Source organism: Lonchura striata, chromosome 9, assembly GCF_050655825.1.
Source record: "Lonchura striata isolate lonStrDom1 chromosome 9, ASM5065582v1, whole genome shotgun sequence".
In the NCBI taxonomy this organism is placed as follows: Eukaryota; Metazoa; Chordata; class Aves; order Passeriformes; family Estrildidae; genus Lonchura; species Lonchura striata.
In genome coordinates this window covers 30,675,417-30,703,201 of record NC_140711.1, presented here as the reverse complement: position 1 = coordinate 30,703,201, position 27,785 = coordinate 30,675,417, and the positions used below count along the sequence as shown (strand labels likewise).

The following is a 27,785-nucleotide window of genomic DNA, read 5'->3' as shown; positions in this document are numbered from 1 at the left end:
GCTGGGGAATCACCGAGCGGGCACAGCAGGTTCAGTGTCCAGGCCAGGACGGACGGGACGGGGCGGACCCGGTCTATGGAAAGTGTCCCTGCCCATGGCACGGGGTGGGCTTTAACCTCCCAACCCAGGTGGGCTTTAACCTCCCAACCCAAAGCACCAGCGATCCCATGATTCCATAAGACGCTCCCGCACACAAACGCACTCACTGCCAAGCTCTGATTGTCTTTACCCTGATAACGGAGCAAAGCGAGCCGCCGGAGCCACCCCCGCCGGGGCTCCGGGCTCCCCGGTTCCCGCGGCGCCGTCCCGCCCCTGACCCGCCGCCGCTCCTCCCCTTCCGCCGGGGCGGCCGCGCCGGGCGGCTCCTCCTCCGCGGGCGGCATTAGCTCATCGGCCGCTCTGCTCGCGGCCCTTTCTTCGCGCTGCCCGCCGCCCCCATGGCCCTGTGCAACGGGGACACCAAGGTCAGTGCTGCGGCCGCGGGGCCGGCCCGGCCCGCGGCGGGGCCCGGGCGGGGAGCGGGGACCGCCCGCGCCGCCGCCGCAGCCCTGGCTGCTGCCGGAGCGCTAATCCATTAATTAACTGGTTAATCAGCCCCCCCGAGCGAGCGGGGCTGTTCCGCCGCGCCCCGCCCGGCTGTGTCCCCGCCGCAGCCGGGGGCTCGGTCCGTTCAGCCCGGCCCGGGCCTGGCCCCGGTGCCGGCGCTGTCCGGTGCCGCGGAGCCCCGGGCACGGCGCGGCCACGTGTCCGCGCGGCCCGGGCACGCCGGGGGAGCTTCGGCGCTCCCCGGTAATGCAGCTTCCCACCGGGCTGGAGCGGGATAAAAGGCTGGCTCGGGTGTCTTTCTCCCGTTTGCAGGAACCCGTGACTCCGGGTGGCTCCGAGCGCTCGGTTTCTGAGAGCTCGCTTGCTCCCCGTGAGTTTTCTGACACGCTTTGCTCACAACCTCCCCTCCTGGCCGGGGCTGCTCCTCTCCTCCCTTGTTCTCGGCTCTCCGTCTCCTGTGCCACAAGCTGTGTCTCTGAAGGGCTTCGAGTCCCCGGGTGGGTTTTCTGGCCCGTTTTTCCGCGGCCGTGGTCGCAGCCGCCTCTCCTGGGGGCTCCTGTTCTCCCTGGCCATGGATGGGGTGTGCAGCTCCTGCCTGGTCCTGCCCCAGTGAGAGCAGCTCCTGCAGAGACTCGTGTCTGCTAAAGTCACCCTGACATAAAGATTTGGGGGCTCTTGTCTCGCTTTTGGGGATGGCCTGAGTTTGAGGGAGCTGCTTTCCAGTTATACTGTGAAGTACGAGTGAGCGTTCCTAGACCTGCTTTATTTTAATACCACAGGGAAACAGTTAAACTCTTGTAAAACCTGTGCTGGCTTGAAAGTGCAAGATCAAGGCTCCTGGTTTAGGCTTGTCCCGAGTTACCAGCGTGGGTGAAAGCTCAGGGCTGAGGGCTTGGACAGAGGAGCTGCTGCTGCTTTCCAGTACTCCAGAATGGGACTGGTCTGTATGGGAATGTGGTTTATAAATCACATTAATGACCAACCTGCAAGCATGTGGGTGTGTGAAGTGCTGAAAAATCCCCTGATTCTGCACAAGTGGGCTGCTAGGAGCTTGCTCTCTCAATTTAAGGCACTAGGTGTGAGGAACAGGATCTGTGGTGTCCTTGGCTGGTAACCCAAGCCTGGTTCCAGTTCTCCTGCCTCAGCTCACTAGAGAGCTCGGAATTATTTGTTTTTGACACATAAGAACAGCAGTGATGGAAGATTTTGTCCTCCGGTGTTAGCGTGGTGGAGCCGAGGTGGTGGAATGAGGCTGGGGTGACCACACAGCTCAGGTGGCTCGTGGCACCCTGGTGCCATGTCTCGGGTCTGTGGTATTCAGGGAGATTTGTGATTTGAGTTAGCTGAATAGAGACTTTCTTCTCTGGGTGTGCACGAGTTTTTAGTCCTGCTCTGGGGACAGCAGCGTGGTGCCTCTGCCCCAGTGCCTGGATCACCTGGGACAGGCGTCGGAGCAGCTTCCACAGGAGTCTCCAACCCAGCACGTTCTCCAGACTTCTGTGTGAATAGACCAGAGGACAAGGAGAGCTAGTTCTGCCTGTACGGAGGGGAAAAGGAGCTTTCCTAGAGGCTGTTCAGTCCCCAGCAGAGTAGGTGCTGGCTCCAGAAGCCCCGTCCATCCCTGCAGGAGCTGGGCTGTCTGCTGTCCTCCGAATCTCTGCTGGCACGGCCGTGTGTGCAGAGCTCAGCTGCCATGCTGCCTGCACACGAGCAGCATCTGCTCCTTTTTGCATTTGTCAAATGGCGTTTCCCTTGGTAAATTGGGGTTTTAAACCCCTCGCCTTGGAACTGTGCCTTTCAATAAGTAAAGCCAGATCCTGTGATGACTCTTCTGCCCTTTTTCCTTTCCTCTTTTTGCCTGTGATTTATGGTGGTTCACGTTGGGCTCTCTTGGTTCTGAACCCCCTTACAGTTCCACTCGTCTGGTGGGTTCAGAGGGGTCTGGATTGCTGTCTTGCTTCTGCTGGGATCTGAGGGAGGTGCAGGTTCAGGACTCAGACCTACTTATTCTGTTTTAACAGTGCTCCTCAATGCAACTTCGGGCTCTTTCTGTTTTCACACTCCTGTCTCCCCCACAACTGTTGCTCATGCCCCCATTAACCACACCTGCCTGCCCAAAGCATCTCAGGGTAGGGCACTGAAAACCAGATTTATTTATTAGCTACACTTGTGGATGCTTGGCTATCAGTCCAGCTGAGCTGACACCAACAGTAACTTCTGTTTAGTCTTTTTTAGTGAGGGGGCTGCAGAGCTTTGGCCCTAAATGACACAACCTACTGCTCAGAAACAATTAAAGATTTGAAATAAAAAAAATAGCACTGCAAGGAATAGCATTTTCCCCAGGATGGGTTCAGGAAAGCACAAAGACGTTGGTCTGCCTTCTAAGAGCTGGTGATTTAGAAATTGCCAGGTGAAAGTGCCCAGAATCACTCTAAAATTGATTCCCTCCCTGCACTGGAAGGGAGGACAGCTCTGGTGACTCTGCCTCGCTGGGGGTGTGGAGGTGGAGGGGTCTTTGCTGCAAAATCTGCTCTCTTCCAGCATGTACACAACTTTTTGTTGTGTAACCTAGGAATAAAAGTCATTTAGAGCTCCCCATCAGGCAGCTTGGCTGCCAGCTGAAGGGCAAAAATTAAATATCCAATTTTAACCTGGATTTAGGCTTTTGAGGGATTTAGCACTATTTTTTTCCCTCCCACTTATGTCGTTTAATTAGGATAAAACCTCTTCCAGCTGGTGTGAACTTTGGATGTTTCCAGTGTGTTTGTTGGGAGGTTGTGTCCCAGCAGGATGATGCTCTCCAGAGTCACCTGTGGCTGCTCTGGGGTGGAAATGCTTGAGCAGCAGTGATGGGAAGGCAGGCAGGTCCTGGGCTGGAGGTTCTGCTGGTTTGGAGCAGGCAGCAGAGCCACTCCGACCTGCTATCAATAAAACTGGAAATGGAGCTCCAAGATGTTTGGAGGCAGCGTTTGCCAAAGTAAAACCCTTCTTGGTTTGTCCTTCACCAAGCTGCATGGGCAAGGACGGGGTAAGCTTTAAGTTAGGAGAAGAACACCTTGACAGAATTCTTTGTGCCATTCTTTATGCAGCAGATTGTGGTGTTGGAGATGCTGGGATAAGGACACTTCCATGGAATAGCTGCCTCTCCTCACAGGTTTCTTTAATGAAGAAACTCAGCCTCGTGTGTTTTAGCACTCTTTCAGATTTGGCTGAAGTTGGCCAAGCACTTCAGATGTGAGGGGCTCAGAGGGAGCCACTGCTTTGTTCTGACCTGCAGTCTGCTCTAATGCTGCACTCAAAAATGTGTTGGATTTTTTTTTTAATCATTTAGCAGCGACATTTGTTCTCAATTTCCCCTTTTTATTCTCTCCAGGAGGTAATGTCAAGTGAAGTTCAGCATATGAGCCAGTGTGACAGGGAAACATTTTTTGTCTGGTTTTGTGCTGTTTTGCCTGATGCTGTCAGTTCTCATGGGCTGTGCTGGGGTTCATGCAGAACTGGAAAATGGAAAAAGATGGAGAGGCTGCAGATGGTGATCAGGGCATATGAGCTCTTGCTTGTGGGAAGCCCTGCCTTCATTAGATCATTAGCATTTTTCTTCCCTAATTTGTGCTCGGTTTGGTTTGGGGGATGGGGATGTCGTGTCTGTGTGTCTGCTTGGCATGTTCTGTGCTGGTGTCCAGCACCTTTATCTTGCCAGTGCCTCAAATGGTCCTTATAACCTTTGAGATTTTTTTTTTTTTTTTTTCATTTTGAAGTTTCTTGGCTGGTCTTTATCATTTTTAACATAAATTAGCATAGCTAATTGGCAAAGCCTTGCACATGTTAGTTGTTAAAGAGATCTGGCTTAGTCAATAGGCTGTCAGTGTGAAGCCAGAGGAGGTTTGGGCTGGGTATCAAGAGGCATTTCCTGACAGAGACGTTTGTAAAGCATCCAGGGGGCTGCCAGGGTGGTGGTGGGGTCACCATCCCTGAGAGGGCTCCGAAAACATGGGGGAGCAGCTCTGAGAGCGTGGTTCAGGGTCACCAGGGCGCTGGGCTTGGGGGGACAGCTGGACTCGGGCCACCCGTGGGGGCCTTTTCCAGCCTCGTGTCTCAGTGATCCTGTGGGATTGCCAAGTGGGTGTGGGCGATCCCGTGGGATTGGTGACATGGGTGTGGGTGATCCTGGGATTGGTGACATGGGTGTGGGTGATCCCATGGGATTGCTGAGTGGGTGTGGGTGATCCTGTGGGAGTCCCGAGTGGGTGTGGGTGATCCCGTGGGATTGCTGAGTGGGTGACCCCACAGGATTGCTGGTGTGGGTGAACCCATGGGATTGCTGACATGGATGTGGGTGACTCCATAGGATTTCTGACTTGGGTGTCGGTGATTCCATGGGATTGCTGACTTGGGTTTCAGTGGTTCCATGGGATTGCTGCTATGGGTGTTGATGGCTCTGTGGGATTTCTGACATGGGTGTCAGCAGTTCCATGGGATTTCTGGCATGGGTGTCAGCAGTTCCATGGGATTTCTGGCATGGGAGTCAGCAGCTCCATGGGATTTCTGGCACGGGTGTCAGCAGCTCCATGGGATTTCTGGTGTGGGTGTCAGCAGTTCCATGGGATTTCTGGCATGGGAGTCAGCAGCTACATGGGATTTCTGGCACGGGTGTCAGCAGCTCCATGGGATTTCTGGCACGGGTGTCAGCAGCCCCATGGGATTTCTGGCATGGGAGTCAGCAGCCCATGGGAATTGTGGCACGGGCGTTGGTGACTCTGGGGTTCCTGTTGGCAGCCCGAGAACGCCGGGGCAGAGCTGAAGGATGGGCAGCACCACTACGAGGGCGCCGTGGTGATCCTGGACGCGGGCGCGCAGTACGGCAAGGTGATCGACCGGCGCGTGCGCGAGCTCTTCGTGCAGTCCGAGATCTTCCCGCTGGAGACGCCGGCCTTCGCCATCCGCGAGCAGGGATTCCGGTACGGCCCCTCCTGCCCCCGCTCCAGCCCGGCCTCGTGCTGCAGCAGAGCGAACGGGGCTCCCTTTCTTCGCCCAGAATTCCTTATTCACCTAGCTCGTTTTATGTACTCTCACAGACCTTGTGTTCGACTCCAGTTTTCCTGCCCTACTCTTTGGTTCACAGGTTTTGCACAGAATCACAGAATAATGAGGTTGGAAGAGACCTCTAAGATCATCGAGTCCAACCCATGCCCTAACACCACAGCCAGACTGTAGCACCAAGTGCCAAGTCCAGTCTTTTTTTAAACACTGTTTTGTGAGTGCGTGCTAAGATTCTCTCTTCACCTAGGTGTTTGTATTTTTCTTTGTGGGTTTTTACAGGACAGATCTTCTGTTATTACAGGTGCAGTTATTATTGTAGTTATTATTATTATTACAGGTACAGTTATTACAGTTATTATTGTTCTTACTAGAATAGGTTGTTGTGCTAACTGCTTCTTAGTCCTTTGATTTTTTCTTAGGGCAGCTTACAAGCTTGCTGGTTAGCTGCACTTAGAAGAAGCAACAGGTGTAAGCCCTGATTTTATAAAGCTTTTATTTTATAATATCTCTACCTGTATGCAGCTCTCTAATGGCAGGGGTGTGAATGATTCCCTCTGAGCGTGGCTGCAGGAACACCTGAGCTGTGCTGGGGACATTTGGGCAGAGATCCATCTCGTACATTTGTCTCTCCATGCCTTGTTGTACATTTGTTTCCTAGTGTCATTTTGATAATTTCAATTGCAGAGCATCATTCAAGAGGCTACATTTTAACTGTCTGCCAAAATGTAGACGATTTTGCTGTTTCACCTGTTGAGTTTTTTGTGGGATTCTAAAACTTTTTCTTTTGTGTTTTTTTAAATTAAACTAACTTGGATACTCAAGGTATTGTTGTAAATCTCACCAGATGTTCCTGGGAAGCAGCTAAAAAAAATCCCTAACTGACACTGCCATTCACTGTTTGCAGGAAAGAAAGGTGTCACAATTACTTAGTACTTTGTACATTAATTTTTCATGTTCTGTTAGGCTTTCTAGGATATACATCTCTTCTGTGTGTGGAGAATAAATACCCCGAAGTCTACAAATCACCAAAATTTTGTATTTACTTGTCAGTTTGGTAGAAATCCAGAAATATGGTGGGATTTTGGTTGTGCTGTGTAACAGATAAGACAGTGCTGCAGAAGTGCATTTTTCCAATCAGTGATAATTAGTGAAGCAGTAAATAGTTTGTGTTGATGCAGAATTCAGAACAGTTGAAAGTTCTTCAGAGTATTGGAATTAGACCTGTGGGAGTTGCCATTGCAAATAGTTGCTCTCTAAAATGAGGCAGAGAGAAGTGACCTCTTCACCCAGGTCACGTCCCAAGGCTGGGCTGGTGGTTCCAGGTCACCCAGCTGGTCAATAACTGTGTGTGTCCACAAAACCTGTTTGCACCAGTGTCAGCTGCAAACCCAGCACCTGTGGTCACTGTAAGGCTGAGTTTGTGGTTTTACTGCAGGGTTTGGTGCATGTTCCATGTCCTGGGAGCAGTCAGGCAGCTTGTGCATGGAGTGGGTGAGGAGCTGCACCTGTGCTGAGCTTTGGGATGGGCAGCAGGAGCCAACATTTTGCTAAATCATATTTACGTGTTGTGTTTGAAAAGCCAGCTCCTCAGTGTTCAGAGCACTCTCCAGTGAAGTGTTGCCTAAATGTGGCATGAACATGAGCATTTCCCATAATATCCTGGCTCTGGGTTTGGTCTGGGCTCTGCATTTGGTCTGGGCTCTGCATTTGGCCTGGGCTCTGGCTCTGAGCTCTGGCAGGAGTGCTGACCTCGAGCTGTTAATGCACACATTTTCTCTGGGTGTTTTTATGTGGTTCCTGAGGTAATCCAATGCAAAGGGGCTTTCCAGAGCTGGGTCTGGTGGTTTGGGAAGGGGTTTAGGGTAACCCAGAGGAAGAGATATTCATATGAACACAGAGAAATGTGCAGGAATTACACAGAACTGCAGGAAAGCTTGCACAGTCTGCATCCTGCATAGCTGAGAAGATGCAAGTCCTTCTCTCAGCCTCTAATCTTTTTTATTTTTAACTTCAGTACCTCTCTGTATTATGCCAAATTTCAGTTGGTATGGAAAAAAACCCAGGTGTTTAAGACTACTTTTTTGCCTAGAAGAGTGTATAACTATTTTGACTTCTCATAAGAATGTTCAGTCTATAGGTGTGGCTGTATTCTTTCAATTCCTTCCTAGAACCCCAGGGAGCAGCTGGAGCTGTGTCAGGGCAGTTTTGGGTTGGAGATGAGGGAAAAGTTCTGCCTGGGCACCCAGGGAATGGGCACAGCCTCGAGCTCCAGGAGAATGTTCTGTGGTTCTAATTAATATTAAATATTGTTCTGTACATCTGGCACTTGAGCACATGCTTCTGTGCATGGAGTTATTTGGAGCAGGAGCACCAGCAGCCACAGAGAGAGTTCAGGCTCCTGATAGCAGCCCAGGCTCAGGAACTGCAGCGTGTCTCCAGGCTGACCAGAACTGCTGTGCAAGACCTGCAGGGAGGAAATTTCAGGGTAAAAGTGCACCCACATCAGCTGTGCTGGAGATGCCAGCAGGCAGGAGACAAATGCTGCCTCTGCCAGCTCTGTCCCTCCTGGCCTGGGGGCTGCAGGTGGGTTTGGTGCTGGGTTTGTCCTGCAGGGCTGTCTGTTGGTGGCACAGGCAGGAGCAGCAGCACAGTGCCTGTTCCTGCTGCTCAGAGCCAGAAAAGCTCTGCTTTGTCAGTGCTTGCATGGACCTCATGCTGGGGGAATGGTCAGATGCATTTAATGCCATTTGTGCAGCTCCTGTCTCCTTTGGTTTTGCACTTCTGGCTGGGAGCAAGTTTGATGTTCTCTGTGAGACAAACAGTTCTGAGTCCAAGGTCTGGTACAGCCCTGCTCCATCCCAGCAGCATTGCCCAACTGGTGCTTCTGCAGTTCATGGTCCTGTAAATCACTGTGCTTTGCCAAAACTCTCTCTTCCCCTTTGAGATGGTTTAATTTTCTTTTATAGTGTGAAGTATTACCTCCATGCCCTACGTGTTCGCTTGTAATTCTCAACTTGTTGCTAGTGCCATCTCTGCAGAATGGATGGAGGGACATTTTCTTCCAGCAGATTTAGGAGTTAGGGAGTGGGTTTTATGACTGCAGGACTCCTTCAGATATCACAGACTTCATAAATTCTCTGTGTGTGTGTATATATGTATATAAATATATATATTGTTGCTAATACTCTACATTTGTCCCAGCCGTCCTGTTTCACTCATAGCTGATGGTTGGCTATGAGAAATTTAAAAGTACAGGAACTTTTTATGATGGTTTATATTTGACTTTGTTTAAACTGGGGAAATCCTTCCCTGAAAACCTGCTGGGTCTGGCAGCAAAAATCAAGCTGCGTGTTATGGTATCTGTGTTAAAATGTCTGCTAGAAAGCATCAGTTCTGAGAGTGGTATGAGCCAGTGCTTACAGTAAACAGGTTTCAAAGTAACCAGTGTATTTGGATTAATGATTTCTTCCTGTTCTGTCTGCAGAGCCATCATCATATCTGGAGGACCAAACTCTGTGTATGCAGAAGATGCACCGTGGTTCGACCCAGCCATATTCACAATAGGAAAACCAGTGCTGGGGATCTGCTATGGGATGCAGGTGCTGTTGGGAGGCAGCACAGAGTCCTTGGGGCTGGGAAGCACCTCCAGGAGTGCAGCATGTGCCCATCCACAGCCACCCTCCCGGGCTCCCTGCTGCCAGAGCTGCAGGGGCAGGGCTGGAGGAGCTGCTCTCCATCCAGGGATGAGCTGAGCTTGTGTGTGCTCCTCTCCTGCCTCTGCCTCACCTTGGAGTGGCCTTAAACTGAAGGAGGGCACATTTGGATTAGAGATGAGGGAAAAGTTCTTCCCTGGGAGGGTGGTGATGCCCTGGCACAGGTGCCCAGAGCAGCTGTGGCTGCCCCTGGATCCGTGGCAGTGCCCAGGGCCAGGCTGGACATTGGGCATGGAGCACCTGGGACAGTGGGAGGTGACCCTGCCATGGCAGGAGCGGAATGGGATGAGCTTTAATGTCCTTCCAACCCAAAACAGTTTGGGATCAGTTGCATAAATGGTTTTTCTTTGCTGCAGTGCTGTGAATGGAGCTCCAGGCTCCCTGTTTTTGTCAGGGTAAATATAACCTGTCAGTCACTCATTAATTCTGCCCAGCTGGTACTGAAAAAGGCACCTCTCCTGGAAACAAGTGGAGCAGTGTCTCGGGCATGGGCTGTTCCTGGCAGAGCTCTTAAGGGTGCTTAACACTCCCTCAGAAAAAGGAAATAACCCCTACTTTCCTTTGGATTCGCTGGTGATCCTGCAGGGATCTGGTAGATCCCAGCTAAGCAAAACAAACCTCCAGGGAGACAAGGGCTGCTTTAGGTGCATGACTTCTGCTCGTGCATCTTGCTTTTTCCAGGGTTAGTCCCAAAATAAAACTAAGGGAATAAATTCGGGTTTTGACGTGGCCTCAGGTACTCGGCTGGTTTGCAGAGCAGCCATTTCTGAGGGAAGGAGCTGCACACTATGGAATACACATTATTTTGCAAATCTCTGCCTGTGGGGTTCTGCTCCCTGTGTGTGGCAGTGCCCCCAGCTCTGCTGGCAGAGGGGAAGGAGCCCAGTACAGAGCCAGGATCAATTCTGAAGGGAATTCTTACAGCTCTGGGATGTGGTGAGGTGTTGGCAGTCCCGGTGAGGGATGGAGAGGTGCAGGTGCTGAGCTGCTCTCTCACAGCCCCTTTGCTCTTCAGAGGATGAACAAGGTGTTTGAGGTTCAGGTGCTGAGGTGCTCTCTCACAGCCCCTTTGCTCTGCAGATGATGAACAAGGTGTTTGGAGGGACGGTGCACAAGAAGAGCGTTCGGGAGGATGGAGTGTTCAGCATCACCCTGGACAACACCTGCTCACTCTTCAGGTGCTCACACATTTCCACTTACCGAGGCACTGTCAGCTGGGGAAGGGCTATCTGGATGAGAGTTGTTTTGTTTTTTTTTTAAAGAGTGAAATTAGCTGATAATTTCTAATAAAACTTTTACAAATGTGGTCACAAATAAGCAGGTTATTCATTGAAACAAGCAATTAGGGATAACTTTCCAATTGGCTCTAAAAAAGCAGGTGTATTTGCTGGGAATATGGTATAAACTCCTTATTTCAGAGTGTTTATTGAGACACTGTAAGTGTACCATGATCTGAGAATATTTGAGTTAAGCCCTTGTCTCCTGCTGTGCGCTGCTCTTGTGTTTGTTGGTGCCCATCCAGTTTTGGAAAGGGCACAGAAAATCCAAACCCATTTCTCTTCTACCTTCCTTTAAAACTGCTTTGTGACATTTTATAAACCAGAATTAGATTCCCTGATAATTTTCTTGATGGCTTTCAAGTTCCTTGTGAGAAGCCTGACAGTTTACTCATCCCTGGTGTTCCGGTTTTGTTGTCTTTCCTCTGTAGGGCTCCTGCAGAACTGTCTGATGTGCCCAAATTGTCCTGAAAACACAGTTTTGAACGAGAAAAGTTCACTTTGTTGAAATAGAAGCAAGACTCCCAGTATCCTGATGTACTCCTGATGGTCCCCATGTCCTAGAGGGGACCTCAGTGCTGGGGTGTCTGTAAGGAGGACCCCACAAACCCTTTGGGATTAAGATCAGTTCCCTCTTGCAGGAGGAATGTGCTGGGCAGAGACGTGGGCAGCTCCCAAGGGAGGCATCTCAAGGCTGCAGGTGGCTGTTCCTGGGAAGGAAATCCTGCAGACATTTCAAATGTCCTGGCCTGTCGAGATGTGTTTTTGTTGGGATCCCTCAGGGCAGCTCCTGGAAAGGCAGAGTTAGGTCTTTGTTCTTCCTGGGATTGATTCTGGGTTTTAATCCTGGTTTAGAGGCCTTCAGAAGGAAGAGCTTGTGCTCCTCACTCATGGAGATAGCGTGGATAAAGTGGCTGATGGATTCAAAGTGGTGGCACAGTCTGGGAACATCATAGCAGGTATGCATTTTATCCTGAATTTCTCTTCTCATGGTGTTTGGTAAAGAATTATGGCAGACAGGAGTTAGAACCAAATGGGAAGAGAGTAATAGCCCTTGTTATTTAATTGCCAAATAAATGAATTGCTTTTAAGGATTTCTGGAGTGTGCTTGTATGTCAAGCTGTCATGATAATATAGACTTTAAAAGGAATGGTCCTGATTTAAATGTGGTTAAAGTTAGCATTATTTATATAGTTTATATTGTTTTAAAGCATGCATGTGTTGTTTGTCTTAGAAATAAAATCTCCTGTGCCTTAAGGCAGGGCAGAGGGAGACCTGCTGTGGTGTTTGGGTATGCACTACAACAGTACAAGTCAAGCACTGTTTAATTATTAAAGCTTTATTAACTTGTTACTGTATTTAATATTGCATGAATGTTCAACTGAGCAAGAATAATGTAGGTACTGAAAGCAGGGCTTTGACATCACACAGATTGTCACAGGAAATTGTGGGACCTTGGAATTGGGGGTTTGAGAGCCACGGGAGTTAGCCAGTCCCAAAGAGCCCCTTTGCTCTTGCTTGACTGGGGTGTGCATTCAGTTCCAGCTTCGTTGTTTATTTTTGTTTTGTCGTGTACACCAGGCATAGCAAACGAGTCCAAGAAGCTCTATGGAGCCCAGTTCCACCCCGAGGTGAGCCTCACGGTGAACGGGAAGATGATCCTGAAGAATTTCCTGTACGACATCGCGGGCTGCAGCGGCACCTTCACCGTGGAGAACAGAGAGCTGCAGTGCATCCAGGACATCAAGGACAGAGTGGGCTCCTCAAAGGTCCTGGTGAGTTCAGGCAGAGCTGGGGCTGCTGTGCAAAGCTGGGGGTGCCTGGGGTGATGTGGGAAGTGGGGAATTATTGGAAATGCAGGTGAACCCAGTGGGGAGAAATGATGGTGTCTGATTCCAGAAGGCTGAATGATTTGTTTATTATAACTATACTATAATACATTAATATACTATTTAAAGGAGATACTAAAACTACAAACCTACTTGTTCTAACTACCATATCTAAGTAACTCACAACTCGTGCCCCTCTCTGAGAGCCCAGCCCCAGCTGGGTTGGATTGGCCACCAGGCTCAAACAATCCTCACCACAATTCAACCAAGCCATCACCCCAGGGAAACAATTCTCCAAACACATTCCACATGGGAAAAACAAGGAGCAGAAATAGAAATTGTTTTGGTTTTCTTTCCTCTGTGCTTCTCTATGATAAAATCCTGAAAGAAAGAAGAATGTGCCTGTGACAGGGCATTGTTGTGTGGGTCCTGCATGCCCAGGTTTTAGGGGAGATTTTGAGGGGAGCTGCATGGCTGCCCGCAGGTGGCTGGATGTCGCTGTAGCACACGTGAAAGCATCACGCAAGCCACTGCTATTGCAAGGTGAAAAAGAGGAAGTTTATTTCTGGCTCCAGCATTTATACTCTTCCAAAAGTGACAGAGGATTGGAGGGTGAAAGTTCCACCTCTCTAATGACATTGGACAAACTATGAGTGCATCAAGTTTCTCCGCCTCTGTGTAGGAATGCACGACAATAGGTTGTTTACAGAAAGTTGTGTGAGAAGGTTCTCTACAAGAATGTAAACTCGGAAGGCTTTAGAAAATTCTAAGAATCAGGGCAACAGCTGCTGGCTGCCCGCAGGTGGTCGGTGGCTGCCCGCAGGTGGTCAGTGGCTGCCCGCAGGTGGTCGGTGGCTGCCCGCAGGTGGTCAGTGGCTGCCCGCAGGTGGTCGGTGGCTGCCCGCAGGTGGTCAGTGGCTGCCCGCAGGTGGTCAGTGGCTGCCCGCAGGTGGCCGGTGGCTGCCCGCAGGTGGTCGGTGGCTGCCCGCAGGTGGCTGCTGTGCCCTGCCCTCCCAGCTGTCCCCCCATCCCCACCTGCCCCGTCCCCCGTGCCCATCCCGCTCACCCCGCGTTGCCGCTGCCCCGCAGGTGCTGCTCAGCGGCGGCGTGGACTCCACGGTGTGCACGGCGCTGCTGAACCGCGCGCTGAGCCGCGAGCAGGTCATCGCCGTGCACATCGACAACGGCTTCATGCGCAAGAGGGAGAGCCAGGCCGTGGAGGAGGCGCTCCGGAAGCTGGGCATCCACGTCAAAGGTACCCCCTTGCTGCTCCCTGCCCCTCCCGTGCTGTGAGCTGGGCTGCTGTTCCCAATCCTGCCCTCGGGGTCGGGGTTCCTTGAGCTGCTGCTGCCAGGCTCCGGTACCGAGGTGGGGTCGGTGATGTGGGACCACCTGAGCCCATGCACAGGATTTAAACTGGGGTGTCAGGCTTTGTTCCTGTGAGTGGAGCACAGTGAGCTGCCCCGTCTCTGCAGATGTTGGTGTCTGTGCAGGTGGGGCACAGCAGAGCCCTGGACCACCTGAGCCCATGCACAGGATTTAAACTGGGGTGTCAGGCTTTGTTCCTGTGAGTGGAGCACAGTGAGCTGCCCCGTCTCTGCAGATGTTGGTGTCCGTGCAGGTGGGGCACAGCAGAGCCCTGCTCACTTCTCTGTGGAGGGATCCTGCTCAGCTGCTGCAGAACTCACTGCATTTCCATTTTCTCCAGTATCTTAACACTCCGGGCTTCATTTCTTACCCTGAGTCTCTTTTTTTGCCAGCTGTGAGCTTATTTGGGTGACTGAATGCTACTATTGCCAAAATGACTTTTCAGGCATTTTTTCTTGCTTTGAAAGAGGTGCATTTTAATAGTTTTGGAGTGACTTTTTGAGGCCAAGGTGTTGATTGGTCAAGGGCTGGACTCAGTGACCTGGGAGGTCTTTTCCAACCTTTATGGTTCTGTGAAGGAGTTAGCTGAGAGAGCAGAAAGTGCCCAGATGTGGCTGATGAGAAGGCTCCGAGGTTTTTTGGTACCTCAGGTATGAGGAGGTCAGAGAAGACCGAGTTTGTGCCAGCAGCAGGAGCTGCTCTGTGCTGCCTGGGGAGCTCCTGAGCCAGAGCTGCCTCTTCTGGGGGGCTCTGCCCTGCTCTGTCCTGCTCAGGCAGTGTGCCTCTGGGTGGGCAGTGCTTCTCCTGGCACAGCCCGGGCTGCACTGTCCTGAGCTTCCTTCTAAACACATTTCTCTACATTTATTTTTGCTCTTTTTTTAGTAGGAAATCCATGTCTTATTCTTGCAGTCTGTGGAGCAATAAACCTGGGCTCTGGCAGGCAGCCAGAGGAGCAAATTGAGGGAATCCCTTTGCTGCAAATGCTCCTTCTGTAGGTCAGGGAGTTCAGTGCCAGAGAGCCTCGCAGCTGATCTCTGGGTTGGGAGCCTCTCTAAATTAAGTGGCATAATGTAGCATGAATAAATAGTGCATCATTTAATTTTGGTTGCAGAAAGGCCTTGGGGGAACACTGTCTGTAAACTATTTAAAGCAAGTAAATTATAATCTGAGAGGTAAGCAAAAACTGGACTTGCACATGGCTGCCTAATCTCACAATATGGAAAAAGTAATAGGTTAATAGGAGAAATAAAAGGCTTTGTTAAAATAAAGTTTTGAGGTATTGAGCAGCCCTATTCAATGCAGTTAATAGTCACAGGAAATTATTTTCATTTTTGGGTTTTTTTTTAAAAGCAATAAAGTGAAACTTCTATTTTGTAACCTGCATAAAAATCTTTATTGGTTTTGTAAAAATAAAAAAAACAATCTCTGTGATTTCCTGCAGTGGTGAACGCAGCCCATTCATTCTATAATGGCACAACAACTCTGCCCATCTCAGATGAGGACAGAACTCCACGGAAAAGAATTAGCAAGACCTTAAACATGACTACAAGTCCTGAAGAAAAGAGAAAAATTATCGGTGACACCTTTGTTAAGGTAACGTTTATTTGTCGTTTGGTTGAAGTTTTTAAATACTGAGACTCCTGGGTGCATCTTTTAGTGTTTAATCAGTGGCAGGGTTGCTCGTGTGAGCTGTGGATGACTCCAGAAGCCTTTGGGGAGAGACAGGGAGAATATTTACCGATGGTTCTGTACTCTGGAGAGCTTTTCCCCACTGTGTGCTCACAGAAGATGGGGTTACAGGAGTGTTTCGGCAGCGGCACCAGGGCTTTGGGTTGGCTTTCCCAGCTCCCTGCCCCGGCTCAGCCCATGCCCCTGGAGCCCCGTGGCGGCCCCAGCCGCGGCGGAGCTCCGACTCTGTGTGTCCTGCAGATTGCCAACGAGGTCATCGGGGAGATGAACCTGAAGCCCGAGGAGGTGTTCCTGGCCCAGGGCACGCTGAGGCCCGACCTGATCGAGAGCGCGTCGCTGGTGGCCAGCGGCAAGGCCGAGCTGATCAAAACGCACCACAACGACACCGAGCTGATCCGCAAGCTGCGCGAGGAGGTGAGCGGCGGGCACCGCAGCCGGGAGCTCAGCACCGCAGCCGGGAGCTCAGCACCGCAGCCGGGAGCTCAGCACCACATCCTGGAGCTCAGCACCGCAGCCGGGAGCTCAGCACCACCCCCAGGAGCTCAGCACCACCCCCAGGAGCTCAGCACCACATCCTGGAGCTCAGCACCGCAGCCGGGAGCTCAGCACCACCCCCAGGAGCTCAGCACCCAGATCCGGGAGCTCTGCTGGCTGTGCCAGGGCTCAGCACCAGATCTGGGAGCTCTGCTGGCTGTGCCAGGGCTCAGCACCATACCCAGGAGCTCTGCTGGCTCAGCACCACATCCAGGAGCTCTGCTGCTGGCTGTGCCAGGGCTCAGCACCACATCCAGGAGCTCTGCTGCTGCTGGCTCAGCACCCAAATCCAGGAGCTCTGCTGCTGCTGGCTCTGGCCCTGGTGCACCTGCTGGGACAGGGCCCCTCAGAGTCTGCTGTCACTTGTAATTTACTGTGTGTCTTCTGGTGCCAAGGGTCTGTTTGTCTGCAGTCCAGAGGAGCTTTTTAGACACCTCTCTCCACAGCTCCTTAGTATTGGCGTGTCAGGGAAAGGTGGGAGGCTGCCTGTTTGGTTCTCTGGCACTGGAATGGTGAGTTCTCTAACTACTGCACTCTGGGAAAGAGCCAGCACAGCACAGGGACCTCACCCACAGTCTGGTGGAAGGTGCTCTCCCTCAGGAGAGAGCTAATGATCCCATTTTCAGTATTGATCCCTGCACAAAGTGCTTCCCGGGCTGTGGGGCTGGTCTGGGCATGCAGCAGAGACAAGAAAGGTCTGAATTCATGCACAGCCAGCTTGGTACAGCTCTGTCTGCTCTGCTGGAGCTGTGGATTGTTCTGGCACAAGCTGGGACTTCCTGGTCTCTCCCTCTGTCCTGCAGCTGTTCTACAAAGCTCACATTCACATGGAATTTCTTTCCAGTGTTCATGGAATCCTTGGCACTGGTGCTGTGAGGTCAGGCCAGTTTAGGTGCCAGAACCTAAACATTTGAGGCTTTTGTTTGGATATGTGAGTTGGAGTGTAAATTGCCTCTTTTTTATTTTTCTTTTTTAGGGCAAAGTAATAGAACCACTGAAAGATTTTCACAAAGATGAGGTGCGAGTGCTGGGAAGAGAGCTTGGTCTTCCTGAAGAGCTGGTTTCCAGGCATCCCTTCCCAGGTATGGAGCTGGTGGATCCCAGCAGTGTTCTCCAGCAGACCCAGAGTCACTGCAGTGTAAAACTGATCTTTAAACACTGAAAAAATCGATTCAGGTCTTCACTTAAGCACAATCCTTCAGGAAAAGATGACCTGAGAGCAGCTTGATAAATGTACACGATGTTTTATGATTGAGCCTTTGTTTGGCTGTGGTGGGAGAAGCCAAAGGAGGAGTTCTCAGAAGTGCAGTGAGCTCTGCCTGAGCTGCCACGTGGATCTGACCTGGAATAATGGCCTGGCTCTGCCTTTCCAAGGGGCATTTGCTGTCTTGAAAGTAAATGCTCAACGTTTCTAACACGAGTTCTCCACTAGAAAACAGCAAAGTTGATAATTGTGGGTTCTTTTTGTCCTTGAGGGTGTTTAGACGGCTGAAGCTTAGATAGAATGGCAGAATACACAGAAGTCAGTGACTGACTCACTGTTCCACTGAAAACCAGCTTCCTCTTATTTGGTGTAATATCTTTTCAATGTTGTTTCACAGGTCCTGGCCTAGCAATCAGAGTGATCTGTGCTGAAGAACCTTATGTGTGCAAAGACTTCCCAGAAACAAACAACATCTTGAAAATAGTGGCAGATTTTTCTGCCAGTGTGAAGAAGGTAAGGAAATCCTGAATTTTAATTTTGAGTGATGGTTCTGTAGTGACCTGCAGTGAGGTTTAGTCTGCTGAAAGGTTAAAAGAACTGGTTTGTGCTCCTTGAGGAATGCTGCCTCCAAGGACAGCTCAGTTGAAGCTGTTCAGTGGAATTTTTAGTGCTGTGACTGGTGCAAGAGTTTTGAACCATTTCTGGAAAGTGGAACTTTATTTACCTTTCAGACAATAAACACATTCTGTTGTAGTTAAAGTTTGTGCAGATGAGATCACACAGGGTCAGGAAAAGCTCTTCCCTCCCTGGAGGAGTTGTGACACCCTAGGGTTGCACAGCCCAGAGTCACTCACTGGGTGTGGAAATGCCAGTGCAGAGCCAGGATCTGGCCAGGTGTCCTGATCCAAAACCTGGAATTTCCAGTGCCTGATGTTTGACTCCCACATCTCCTGAGTGTGCTGTCCTTGTGGTGGCTGTCAGGCATTAGAGGGGTCTGCTCTGAGGTGTGAGTTCAAACAGCTGCCAGAACCTTTTTCAGGGATTTCTGTCTGCCTTTCCTTTAAAAGACAGGGAACTGTGGTGCCATGAAACTGCAAAGTGCAGCTTTGTGAAGGAGAAAATGAGCACTGGACAAGAGCTTCCCCTATGGCCTTGGAGAGCCTCAGCTTAAAGCACGGTGTAACCAAAGAAAAGTGCTTTAGCCAATGGTTAATTGTCAGATGAGAGGTGTAACCACAGAAAAGTGCTTTAGCCAATGGTTAATTGTCAGATGAGAGGTGTAACCACAGAAAAGTGCTTTAGCCAATGGTTAATTGTCAGATGAGAGGTGTAACCACAGAAAAGTGCTTTAGCCAATGGTTAATTGTCAGATGAGAGGTGTGCTTTAAATAGTCTCAAGGGGTACACGTATGCCAGAGCTCACCCTGGGTCAGGGGTGGCTCCGTGTGGTGGAAAAATCTCTCCTCTGACCTGTGCTTCCAAAGAAAGGCTCAGCAGTCTCTGTTGTTTGGTTTTAAGGTAGTTTCTTGTCAGTTATTTAAAAGATTTTTCTTTTAGATGGTACATTATGAGTTAAATGTTTATAGTTTCTTTAATGCTTATTATTTATATTAAATGGTGCTTTTTTGCTTTAAATTAATTTGTGAGTGTTAATATTAAGAATATGGAGGTAAGGAAGAAGAAAGAGGGAGGATAGAGTAGGTTTAAATTTTTTTATTTTAAAATTTTTGATTTTTATGTATAAAATTAAAAGTTATTTGTATAAGATTTAAACCCCCCCGTACAGCACTTAATTTTTTTTTTTACTTTGTGACTACTTCTACTATAATATTTAAACTTTTGTGACTTTTTTTTTTTTGTAAGGTTGGTAAATCATTCTATGGTTTAAATTTAAAATTATTGCTGTTATTAGTTGCTTGTTAGGGTCTTAAACGCTTTTGATTTGGACTTGGAACATCCAAAAATGTCTGAGGGACATTTTGAGTTCTGACACACATAGACTAAGCAAGCAATTATTTAAATAACAATTTAATTTGTGCCGTGCGAGTTTGGCGCGAGGGGCTGGGAGCTGTGTTTAATTCTGGTTTCTTGCTGTGCATCCTTGCCCAGCCTCACACGCTGCTGCAGAGGGTGAAGGCGTGCACGAGTGAGGAGGACCAGGAGAAGCTGATGCAGATCACCAGCCTACATTCACTGAATGCCTTCCTGCTGCCCATCAAAACCGTGGGAGTGCAGGTACAGGACAGTGCTGGGAGCTGCTCCTGCCAGCCAGGCTGGGAGTGGGGCACCTCTGCTGCTGGGGGAGCCCAGGGCATCCCTCTGCCTGCCCTGGCAGGTCAGGAACCCCTGGACAGAGCCCCAGAGACCCTGGTGTGATCTCTGTCCATGGAAAAGAGTTTTCAACCTTACAGGATCAATTACCAGCTCTGAGGGTTTGATATCAGTAATAATTAAGTGTGGCATGGGTGCAAAAGTAAAATTTTAGGATTCTAGATAAGGGGTCCAGAGGGGACAAGATGGAGGAAATTTGGTGTGCCTTTTTCTCCTTCTTCATGCCCTCCATGTCTCACTGTGGTGTTGGCATTTTTCTGTTGGTTCAGGCTGGGGACACACTGTCCAACGTAGGTGACACATATTGGCACGTTCTTGTAAATCCAGCCCAGGGAGTTTCTGGTATTTAATGTTTGTCACATCCCACTGAGGGCAGAGCCCCACACGCTGCCCTGCAGGACAGAGCTGGGCAGGGCAGCAGAACATGTGAGAGATAAACAGAATAAACAACCTGGAAACCAGCACAGACCAATTATGGCTTCTGCTTTGGCAGGGGGCTGACAGACAGAGACTTTGTACAATCTGGGAATCATCAATAGCTCAGATTCTGACATGCTGCTGCAGGGCTGGCAGGGCAGGCTGTGCCAGGCTGCAGGGCAGGGTTGGTCCCTGAGCTCGGGGCTCTCTGGGGCCACTGTCCAGCCCAGCTGGGGTCACTCAGCAGCTGCTGCAGCCCCTGAGCTCTGCTGGCCCCACCGAGGCTCAGGGCTGGGTAAAACCCCACTTTGCTGCTTTTGGACGTGCTTGGTGCCCTTTCCAGTACTTCTGTGAGTTCTCCTCTCCTGGGGAAGGGAGGAGCTGGAGCAGGGCAGGGGCACTGGGATCTGGGCAGCAGCTGAGCTCCCCGTGGGACAGACACAGCCAGGTGCAGGGCTGGCACTGAGGACTGTGTGCACTAACTCTGACATTTCCTTCCTGAGCTGTAAAGCACCTCTCTGCACCCTCAGTGTTGAATTCTTCCTCATATTTCATTTTCTGCCTAGTGCTTTTTGTGGCTCTTTGCAGACAGCTTTGGTTACTGTCTCAGGCTGCAGTGCCATCACATTTCTGTGCTTTGTCACCAAAATACCAACACTGGCCACTGTAGATGAGTCTTCCCAGCCTGAATATTTCCTTTGACAGCTCTCCCATCTTGCTCTGTATTTTCTCACCCACTCAGTCTCTCACTGGTGTCACCAGCTCGGTGTCTGCTAAGTGCTGGCCCAAAGTGTGCTGCTGTCCCGTGCAGGAGGGCCAGGGAGGGGCTGTGAGTGGCTCTGGTGTTCAGAGAGGCTCCTTCTGTTCCCCAGGGTGACTGTCGCTCCTACAGCTACGTCTGTGGCATCTCCAGCAAAGATGCTCCACACTGGGAGTCCCTGATGTTCCTGGCCAGGCTCATACCTCGCATGTGCCACAACATCAACAGGTGAGTGAACCTCCAGCTGCCTTTGCTTGTCCTTACCTTGTTCAAACAGGGAGGTTTAGCAGGTGCAGACATTGCCCTGCTCAATCTGGTGTGATATTTTTGTGTGCTGGACAGGTGTGTGACATTCACATTCTCTAGACAGACAGACAGAATTCTGTCTCTCAAGAGGAACACAGGAAGAAGAGAAAACAATTTGTATCTCTACTTCTTTGTTTTCTCCATGTGGAGTTTAATATAGAGATTATTTACCTGAAGTAATTGCTTGATTAAATTCTAGTGGAAATTGTTTAAGTTCAATAACCAATTAAATCCAGCTGTGTCTCAGATTCTCAGCAAGCAGTCACAAATTTATTAGTTAATTGATAAGTAAGATGTATATAGAATAAGATAGTCTCTCTTTAAATAGTGTACTGATGTATTATAGTATAGTTTTAATAAAACAGATCCTTCAGCCTCCTGATCTGGAGCCAGACATCATCATTTCTTCCCAGTCGGGGGTGCCCTTTTATTACTATACAGGTGTATCACACAGAGGCCACAAATACACAATATAAGGATTTATTTCCAGCTTGAAAAGAATCTGCTGGCCTATATGCTTGGATTAGGCAGCACCCAGTGTAATTTATGCAAATCCCTCCTGCAAGGCTGGTGCTGAGCTGTGATGTGCTGCAGTTTGCTTTGCCTTTGTGGCAGGAGGGGATTTCTGTGGGGCTGTCAGTTCTGATGGCACAGGGAGCTCCAGAGCTGGGCACTTTGATCCCACTTCAGCTCTCCGAGGATACATTTTCTACCCACTCGAGTCCATCACTTTTCCAGCAGCTGAAGGTGCTTAGACATGAAATCAGCTCGGGAGAATTATACCCCCCTTGCCTGGCTGTGGGATTTCTGCCAAAACCGCTTAGAATTGCTTATAGCAAAACTTCATTTTCTCACACAAGTGACACCTACTGACAGAGCTTTTACTCTGAAAGGTGAGGCCTGGGATTGCAAGGTAATACCTGTTTAAATGAAGTGCAGAGGGAACAAAAGGAGGCATGAATCGGGATTGCCTGTGCAGCTCCAGAGTATGTCAAAAAGTGAAAATAAAAGGCAGTTTCTGGCTTTAGAGCACTACTGATTTTAAGCTCTGCTGGGTTCAGCTCTGCCCCCCTGAGCATCCCACAGCTCTGGGAGCTCTGCTCTCCCCAGGATCTTTGCAGGCTCCTCTGCTGTTCCAGGAGGGCACTGGCACAGTCGGGCCCCTGCCCAGCTGTGCTCACAGGCTTTGTTTGTGCATTCCAAACACAAACCTGCAGTGTAAACTGGAATATCTGTGTGTTTTGGACCTCTGGCAAGTCCTGGTTTGTGTCTGGGGGCCCACACAGCTGTGAGCACCTCGTGGTGAATCCATGCAGAGGCCACTCAAACTCTGCTCCTGCTCCTGCAGCTTCTGAAACACGAGGGATGGGATTAGAACCACAAAGCTGATGTGACTGCTTTGAATTCAGATGTTTTGTTGCAGATCTATAAATGGCAGTTAGTGCCCTGTGCTGAAAACCCTTCATTAACAATAGGCTGCAGCATTTAATGGGGGGTCGGTGCTTTCCTGTTTGAAAACTGTGGGTAAAATGAAATGTGCTGTTTCCTGGCTGTGCTCTGTCACTGCAGAGGGCTGGAGGCACTCTGGGCTTTTTGCTCTGTTGTTGCAGGGTCGTGTACGTGTTTGGCCCCCCTGTCAAGGAGCCCCCCACGGATGTCACCCCCACCTTCCTGACCACAGGAGTCCTCAGCACTTTACGCCAAGCTGACTTTGAGGCTCACAACATCCTCAGGGAGTCTGGTAGGTGCTGCAGCTCATCCCAGGGGTCACACCCGCATTGCCAGGTCCCTGCAAACCCAGTGGGTGCAGTCAGAGCAGCGCTGTCAACATCTGCCAGCAGCTGTCTCCAAAACAGTGATCAGTTAGTGGAATGGCAGTGACCATTTGTGGAAGCTGATAGCCAAAGGCCAGGAATTCATTTTAGGGGATTTTGGGGACCGACTTGCTTCTGACACATCGTGAAGCTCAAAGCTGTGGGGCTTCACTGCAGACTTGTGCAAAAAGTACTGGCAGGCAGCTCAGTCACCCCAGTCCCTTCTCTTTGCTGATCTCAGTGTTTAGCTGAGGTGAAGAAACTTGACACAGTTTTTAAATGCTGTGGGTTTTGGGGAAAGCCCAGATGCCAGGTGTTCCATGGGGGTGATGCTCGCAGCCTGTGGTGGTTTCAGATTTCTTAAGTTGAAGTCAAAGCTGCAACCCCAGCCCTGGGAGAGTGGAGTCCCTGGATGTGCCACACAGGCAGAACCTGGGAATAAATAGTTCTGAGGTTCAGCCTCTTCAGTTTTTTACTGAATTACCTTTGGAGATGTGATCTGTGTGGGAAGCCCTGCCTGTATTTGGTATAAATGGAGTTACAACAGACCCTTGGCTCTGAGGATCCATAGTCAGTTTGCAGAGCTGTGTGAACAGGATTTGTACAGAATTAACCTCAAAAGGCTGAGATAACACTGTTGCCTGTGTTGGTAAAGCTGTAGCTGTGTCTCGCTAACTTTTGGTGGCACTTGGCTCTGTGTGAATGAATTGCTCCTAAAAATAAGCCTAGAGTTGTGGTTGAGTGAGAAAACCTCCCTGAGCAGCAGCTCAGGCCAGGGCTGGCAGAGGGAGGGAGCCTGAGCAGCGTGAGCTCCACACACCTGGGTTTGGACCTTTAGCTCCCCGAAACAGGGAGATTGGGCATTGCCTTTCAGGAGATGTGGAAAAAACAGTGAAATGTGGCTGTCTGGAGTTACCTGCCCACCACCAGCCAGGCATGTTGAGAGCTTTTTCCTGAGTTTTTCAAGGAATATTTCAAAGATTTTGAAATATTTGGGAATATCTCTTTATTGGGCTTGAAGTGGGGACTGATAAAACCCCATGGTTATATGTTGTGTGGAAAGTGGCTCTTCTGTTGATTCCCAGTTAATTAGAGGGGTGACACAGATTAGCTGGGATTTTTCTGTGTGCCTGCAAAGGCTGAGGATCGTCTCAAGTGGCAATTTATAGAATCTCAGAGTAGTTTGGGTTGGAAGGGACATTAGGGATCATCTGTTCCAGGCCCAGGGGGCACTTTCCACTTATCCCAGGCTGCTCCAAGCCCCTTCCAGGGATGGGGCAGCCTCAGCTGCTCTGGGAGCCTGTGCCAGGGCCTGCCCAGTGCCCTCCCAGTGCTCCCAGTGCTGGTTTGCAGCTGTAGGGCTGCACCACTGCTGTGAGCCCGGGCTGTGGGACCAGAGGGAGCAGCTCCCACAGGATGAGTGAGCAGATCCCCTGGGATGAGGGAGCAGATCCCCCAGAAGGTGCGAGCAGCTCCCATGGGAGATGAGGGAGCAGATCCCCCAGAAGGTGGGAGCAGATCCCCTGGGATGAGGGAGGGAGCAGCTCCTATGTGGGACAAGGGAGCAGCTCCCATGGGAGATGAGGGAGCAGCTCTTCCTTGGGATGAGGAAGCAGCTCCCATAAGGGTTGAAGGAACAGATTCCCCAGGAGATGAGGGAGCAGTTCCCATGTGGGATGAGGGAGCAGATTCCCCAGGATGAAGGGAGCAGATTCCCCAGGATGAAGGGAGCAGATTCCCCAGGATGAAGGGAGCAGATTCCCCAGGATGAAGGGAGCAGATTCCCCAGGATGAAGGGAGCAGATTCCCCAGGATGAAGGGAGCAGATTCCTCAGGATGAAGGGAGCAGATTCCTCAGGATGAAGGGAGCAGATTCCCCAGGATGAAGGGAGCAGCTCCCACGGGAGACGAGGGAGCAGCTCTCCCCTGGGACGAGGGAGCAGCTCTCCCCTGGGACGAGGGAGCAGCTCTCCCCTGGGGGACGAGGGAGCAGCTCTCCCCTGGGGGACGAGGGAGCAGCTCTCCCCCGGGATGAGGGAGCAGCTCTCCCCTGGGATGAGGGAGCAGATCCCTGGGATGAGGGAGCAGCTCTCCCCTGGGACAAGGGAGCAGATCCCTGGGATGAGGGAGCAGCTCTCCCCTGGGATGAGGGAGCAGCTCTCCCCTGGGGGATGAGGGAGCAGCTCTCCCCTGGGACAAGGGAGCAGATCCCTGGGATGAGGGAGCAGCTCTCCCCCGGGATGAGGGAGCAGCTCTCCCCCGGGATGAGGGAGCAGCTCTCCCCCGGGATGAGGGAGCAGCTCTCCCCTGGGATGAGGGAGCAGCTCTCCCCTGGGATGAGGGAGCAGATCCCAGCTGGGAGCGGGCCCGGCGGGCGCCGTGCAGAGCTGGTGCCAGCGCTGTGTGCCCCGTGTGCTGCAGGCTATGCTGGGAAGATCAGCCAGATGCCCATCATCCTGACCCCGCTGCACTTCGACCGGGACCCGCTGCAGAAGCAGCCCTCGTGCCAGAGGTCCGTGGTCATCCGGCCCTTCATCACCAGCGACTTCATGACGGGCGTCGCGGCCACGCCGGGCGGCGAGCTGCCCGAGGAGGTGAGGGCTGCTCCCGGGGCAGCTGCTGGCACCAGCGGCGTGCCAGGCCTTGTTCCCCCAGCCCGGCAGCCAAGGAAGTGTGCAATGGTTGTGCTTTCGAGGTTGTTTATTTCTTCTTATCTAAACATGCTTTCTGTGACCTGCCGAGCCCTGCCTAGCAATCCACCATGGCCACCTGCCCTGAGGCCTGGGCAGCTCCCACTTTATATACTCAAAACTGTGTCTGTGTTTACAATTTATTACCAATTCCCGTCACCCATCTTAGACTGTGAATGTCTACCTTGAACCAACAGAAAAGTGTCACCATCACACCAAGACATGGAGGGCAAGGAGAAGGAGAAGAAAGTCAGGACATACCCAAATTCCTCCATCTTGCAGCCCCTTGAACCCCATTGGAAAAGCCCCAAAATTCTACTTTTCCACCCTCTGTTAGTTCAAATATCACACTAATCAAACCCTTGTGGCTTGTAATTCCTTACACAGAGTTGTCAGCTTTTCCACAGGCTGAAATGGAAGCCACAGGTGTTTTTTACTTCATGCCAGGGTCTGGGGACAGCCAGGGCAGCCAGAGGGATGTGCTGGGCTCTGCCATGCTCCCCTCAGCCCCTGCTCTCTGCAGCTTCCCTCTCACCCCCTCTGCCTTCACCTCGAGTTCCTTGCTGTTTTTTCTCTGTTATAAACAATCATTAGAATGTTGTGGCGTTTTGGGAAGAAAATCTAACAAAATGAGGGGCTGGCAGGTTGGGTATGACAAAGGCTTTCCTGCAGAGCTGAGCTAAAATACCACCAGTGAAAGAAGGAAGAATACCCCAGCCACTCCTGGGATTTGGAATTAATTTTTGCATCAGTAATTGGAAATTTCCTGACATTGGGAATTGCCTTTGTTTGGCACTTCTGCTTTTACTGGAACTTGCAGTTTAACATTTGAGTGTCCTGTTTGCTCTTGAGGTCCCTAAGAGGACTTGAGTCAGGTTCAAGCTTTTCTTTTTCCCCTAACTTTATCCATGTCAAGTACTTTGTCCCTCTGGGAATGCACTGTAGGAGTAGGATTGACCTTTGATTTTAAACACACTTTAGGAGCACATGAGCATTGTTTAGTAATTGTATATAATTGAAGTCCTCTACTTTCAGGCAGCCTATCCATGCAAAGAACAGTTCAGGTTGCCATGTGAACGACTGTCCCATTGTATAAAATGAGGATTCATTTGACCTCAGTGTTTGTGTTTAGAAACCACCAAACACCACAAAACCCACCCCCAAACAAAAACCCTGCATTCTTCAAAATGAAAAATGGTCATTTTAAGGCTAGGCAGTAGTGTGGTGACTAAGTAATAGAGGTTATTTATTAATATTTATGGGGAAAAATAATGTGGAATTTATTATTTCATTTTTTATTTAATTTTTATTGTGCAATTTTATTACACAAGCAATGCAGTGTTGATCTGCGCTTTCACTATGAACAGCACAGCATGTCATGTAAGTGGTGTTGGGGGGTTTTTAAGGAAGCTGAACTTCTCAAGATGATCAAATCCTGCCCTGGAATATTGTGCTGACATGGATCAGTTGTGAGCTCTGGAAGAAGAGCAGAGGTTTTCTCCCAGCTGGTTGGGTTGGGTTTGGTTGGTTGGTTTGGTTGGTGGCAGTGTGCCGACGGGCACAGGCTGTGGTGTCCAGCAGAACTGCTGTCAGCAGTTTGCCCCCCAGCTTTTCCAGGGTGATTTTCTCAGCTCTGTTCCACAGTTCTCCCTGATGCTCTGCTTCCCCCCCGCCACAGGTGGTGCTGAAGATGGTGGCAGAGATCAAGAAGATCCCGGGCATCTCGCGGGTGATGTACGACCTGACCTCGAAGCCGCCGGGCACTACGGAGTGGGAGTAAGGACCTGTTCCCGAGTGCTGCGTGAGCGAGGCTGAACCACATCACAAACCATTCCCAGTGTTGACATGCAGGACTGTGAAGGAGTGCCTGGAGCTGCTGCACGGCCTGGATTCCCCTCTGGAGCATCTCTGCAGCCAGAGCTGGGCATGGCAGCGGCGTGGGGCTGAGGACTCTACGGGTAAATGACGCTGGCAGCGCTGCCAGGCCGGGCCCCTCTGCTTTGCCTTTGTCCCTCCAGTGCCCCCGGCTCCCCCGTCCTGTTCCCTGTCGTTTCGGTGTTCTTTGTTTTTGTACACTGTGTAAAAAGAAGCCGTTTATTTACTTCTATCAAAAGCGTTGTTACGGCCCGGACGTGGAAGAGGAGTTAATTCTTTGTGACCAACCGCTTTGGGACGGGTTTATTACAAATAAATATTTTGCCAAATGGAGTGGTGGGTGCCGTTGAGTCCTGCGGTGGCTCTGTGTGCCGTGTTCTGTCCCCCTGTTC

The 27,785-nt window shown here is 50.6% G+C and overlaps 1 protein-coding gene across 1 annotated transcript; it reads left to right on the top strand.

Annotated features, from left to right (window-relative positions):
- Positions 1 to 351: 351 nt before the first annotated feature.
- On the top strand, positions 352 to 27,726 carry GMPS (guanosine monophosphate synthase). The gene is made up of 16 exons (XM_021540831.3): positions 352 to 464; positions 5,323 to 5,504; positions 9,071 to 9,185; positions 10,380 to 10,477; positions 11,432 to 11,535; positions 12,158 to 12,351; positions 13,495 to 13,660; positions 15,215 to 15,366; positions 15,703 to 15,876; positions 16,973 to 17,078; positions 17,598 to 17,713; positions 19,310 to 19,435; positions 20,821 to 20,936; positions 22,625 to 22,755; positions 25,250 to 25,422; positions 27,197 to 27,726. The coding sequence occupies exons 1-16, from the start codon at positions 438 to 440 to the stop codon at positions 27,296 to 27,298; spliced, it is 2,082 nt and encodes a 693-aa protein (XP_021396506.1). The 5' UTR covers positions 352 to 437; the 3' UTR covers positions 27,299 to 27,726.
- The last annotated feature ends 59 nt before the right edge of the window (positions 27,727 to 27,785 follow it).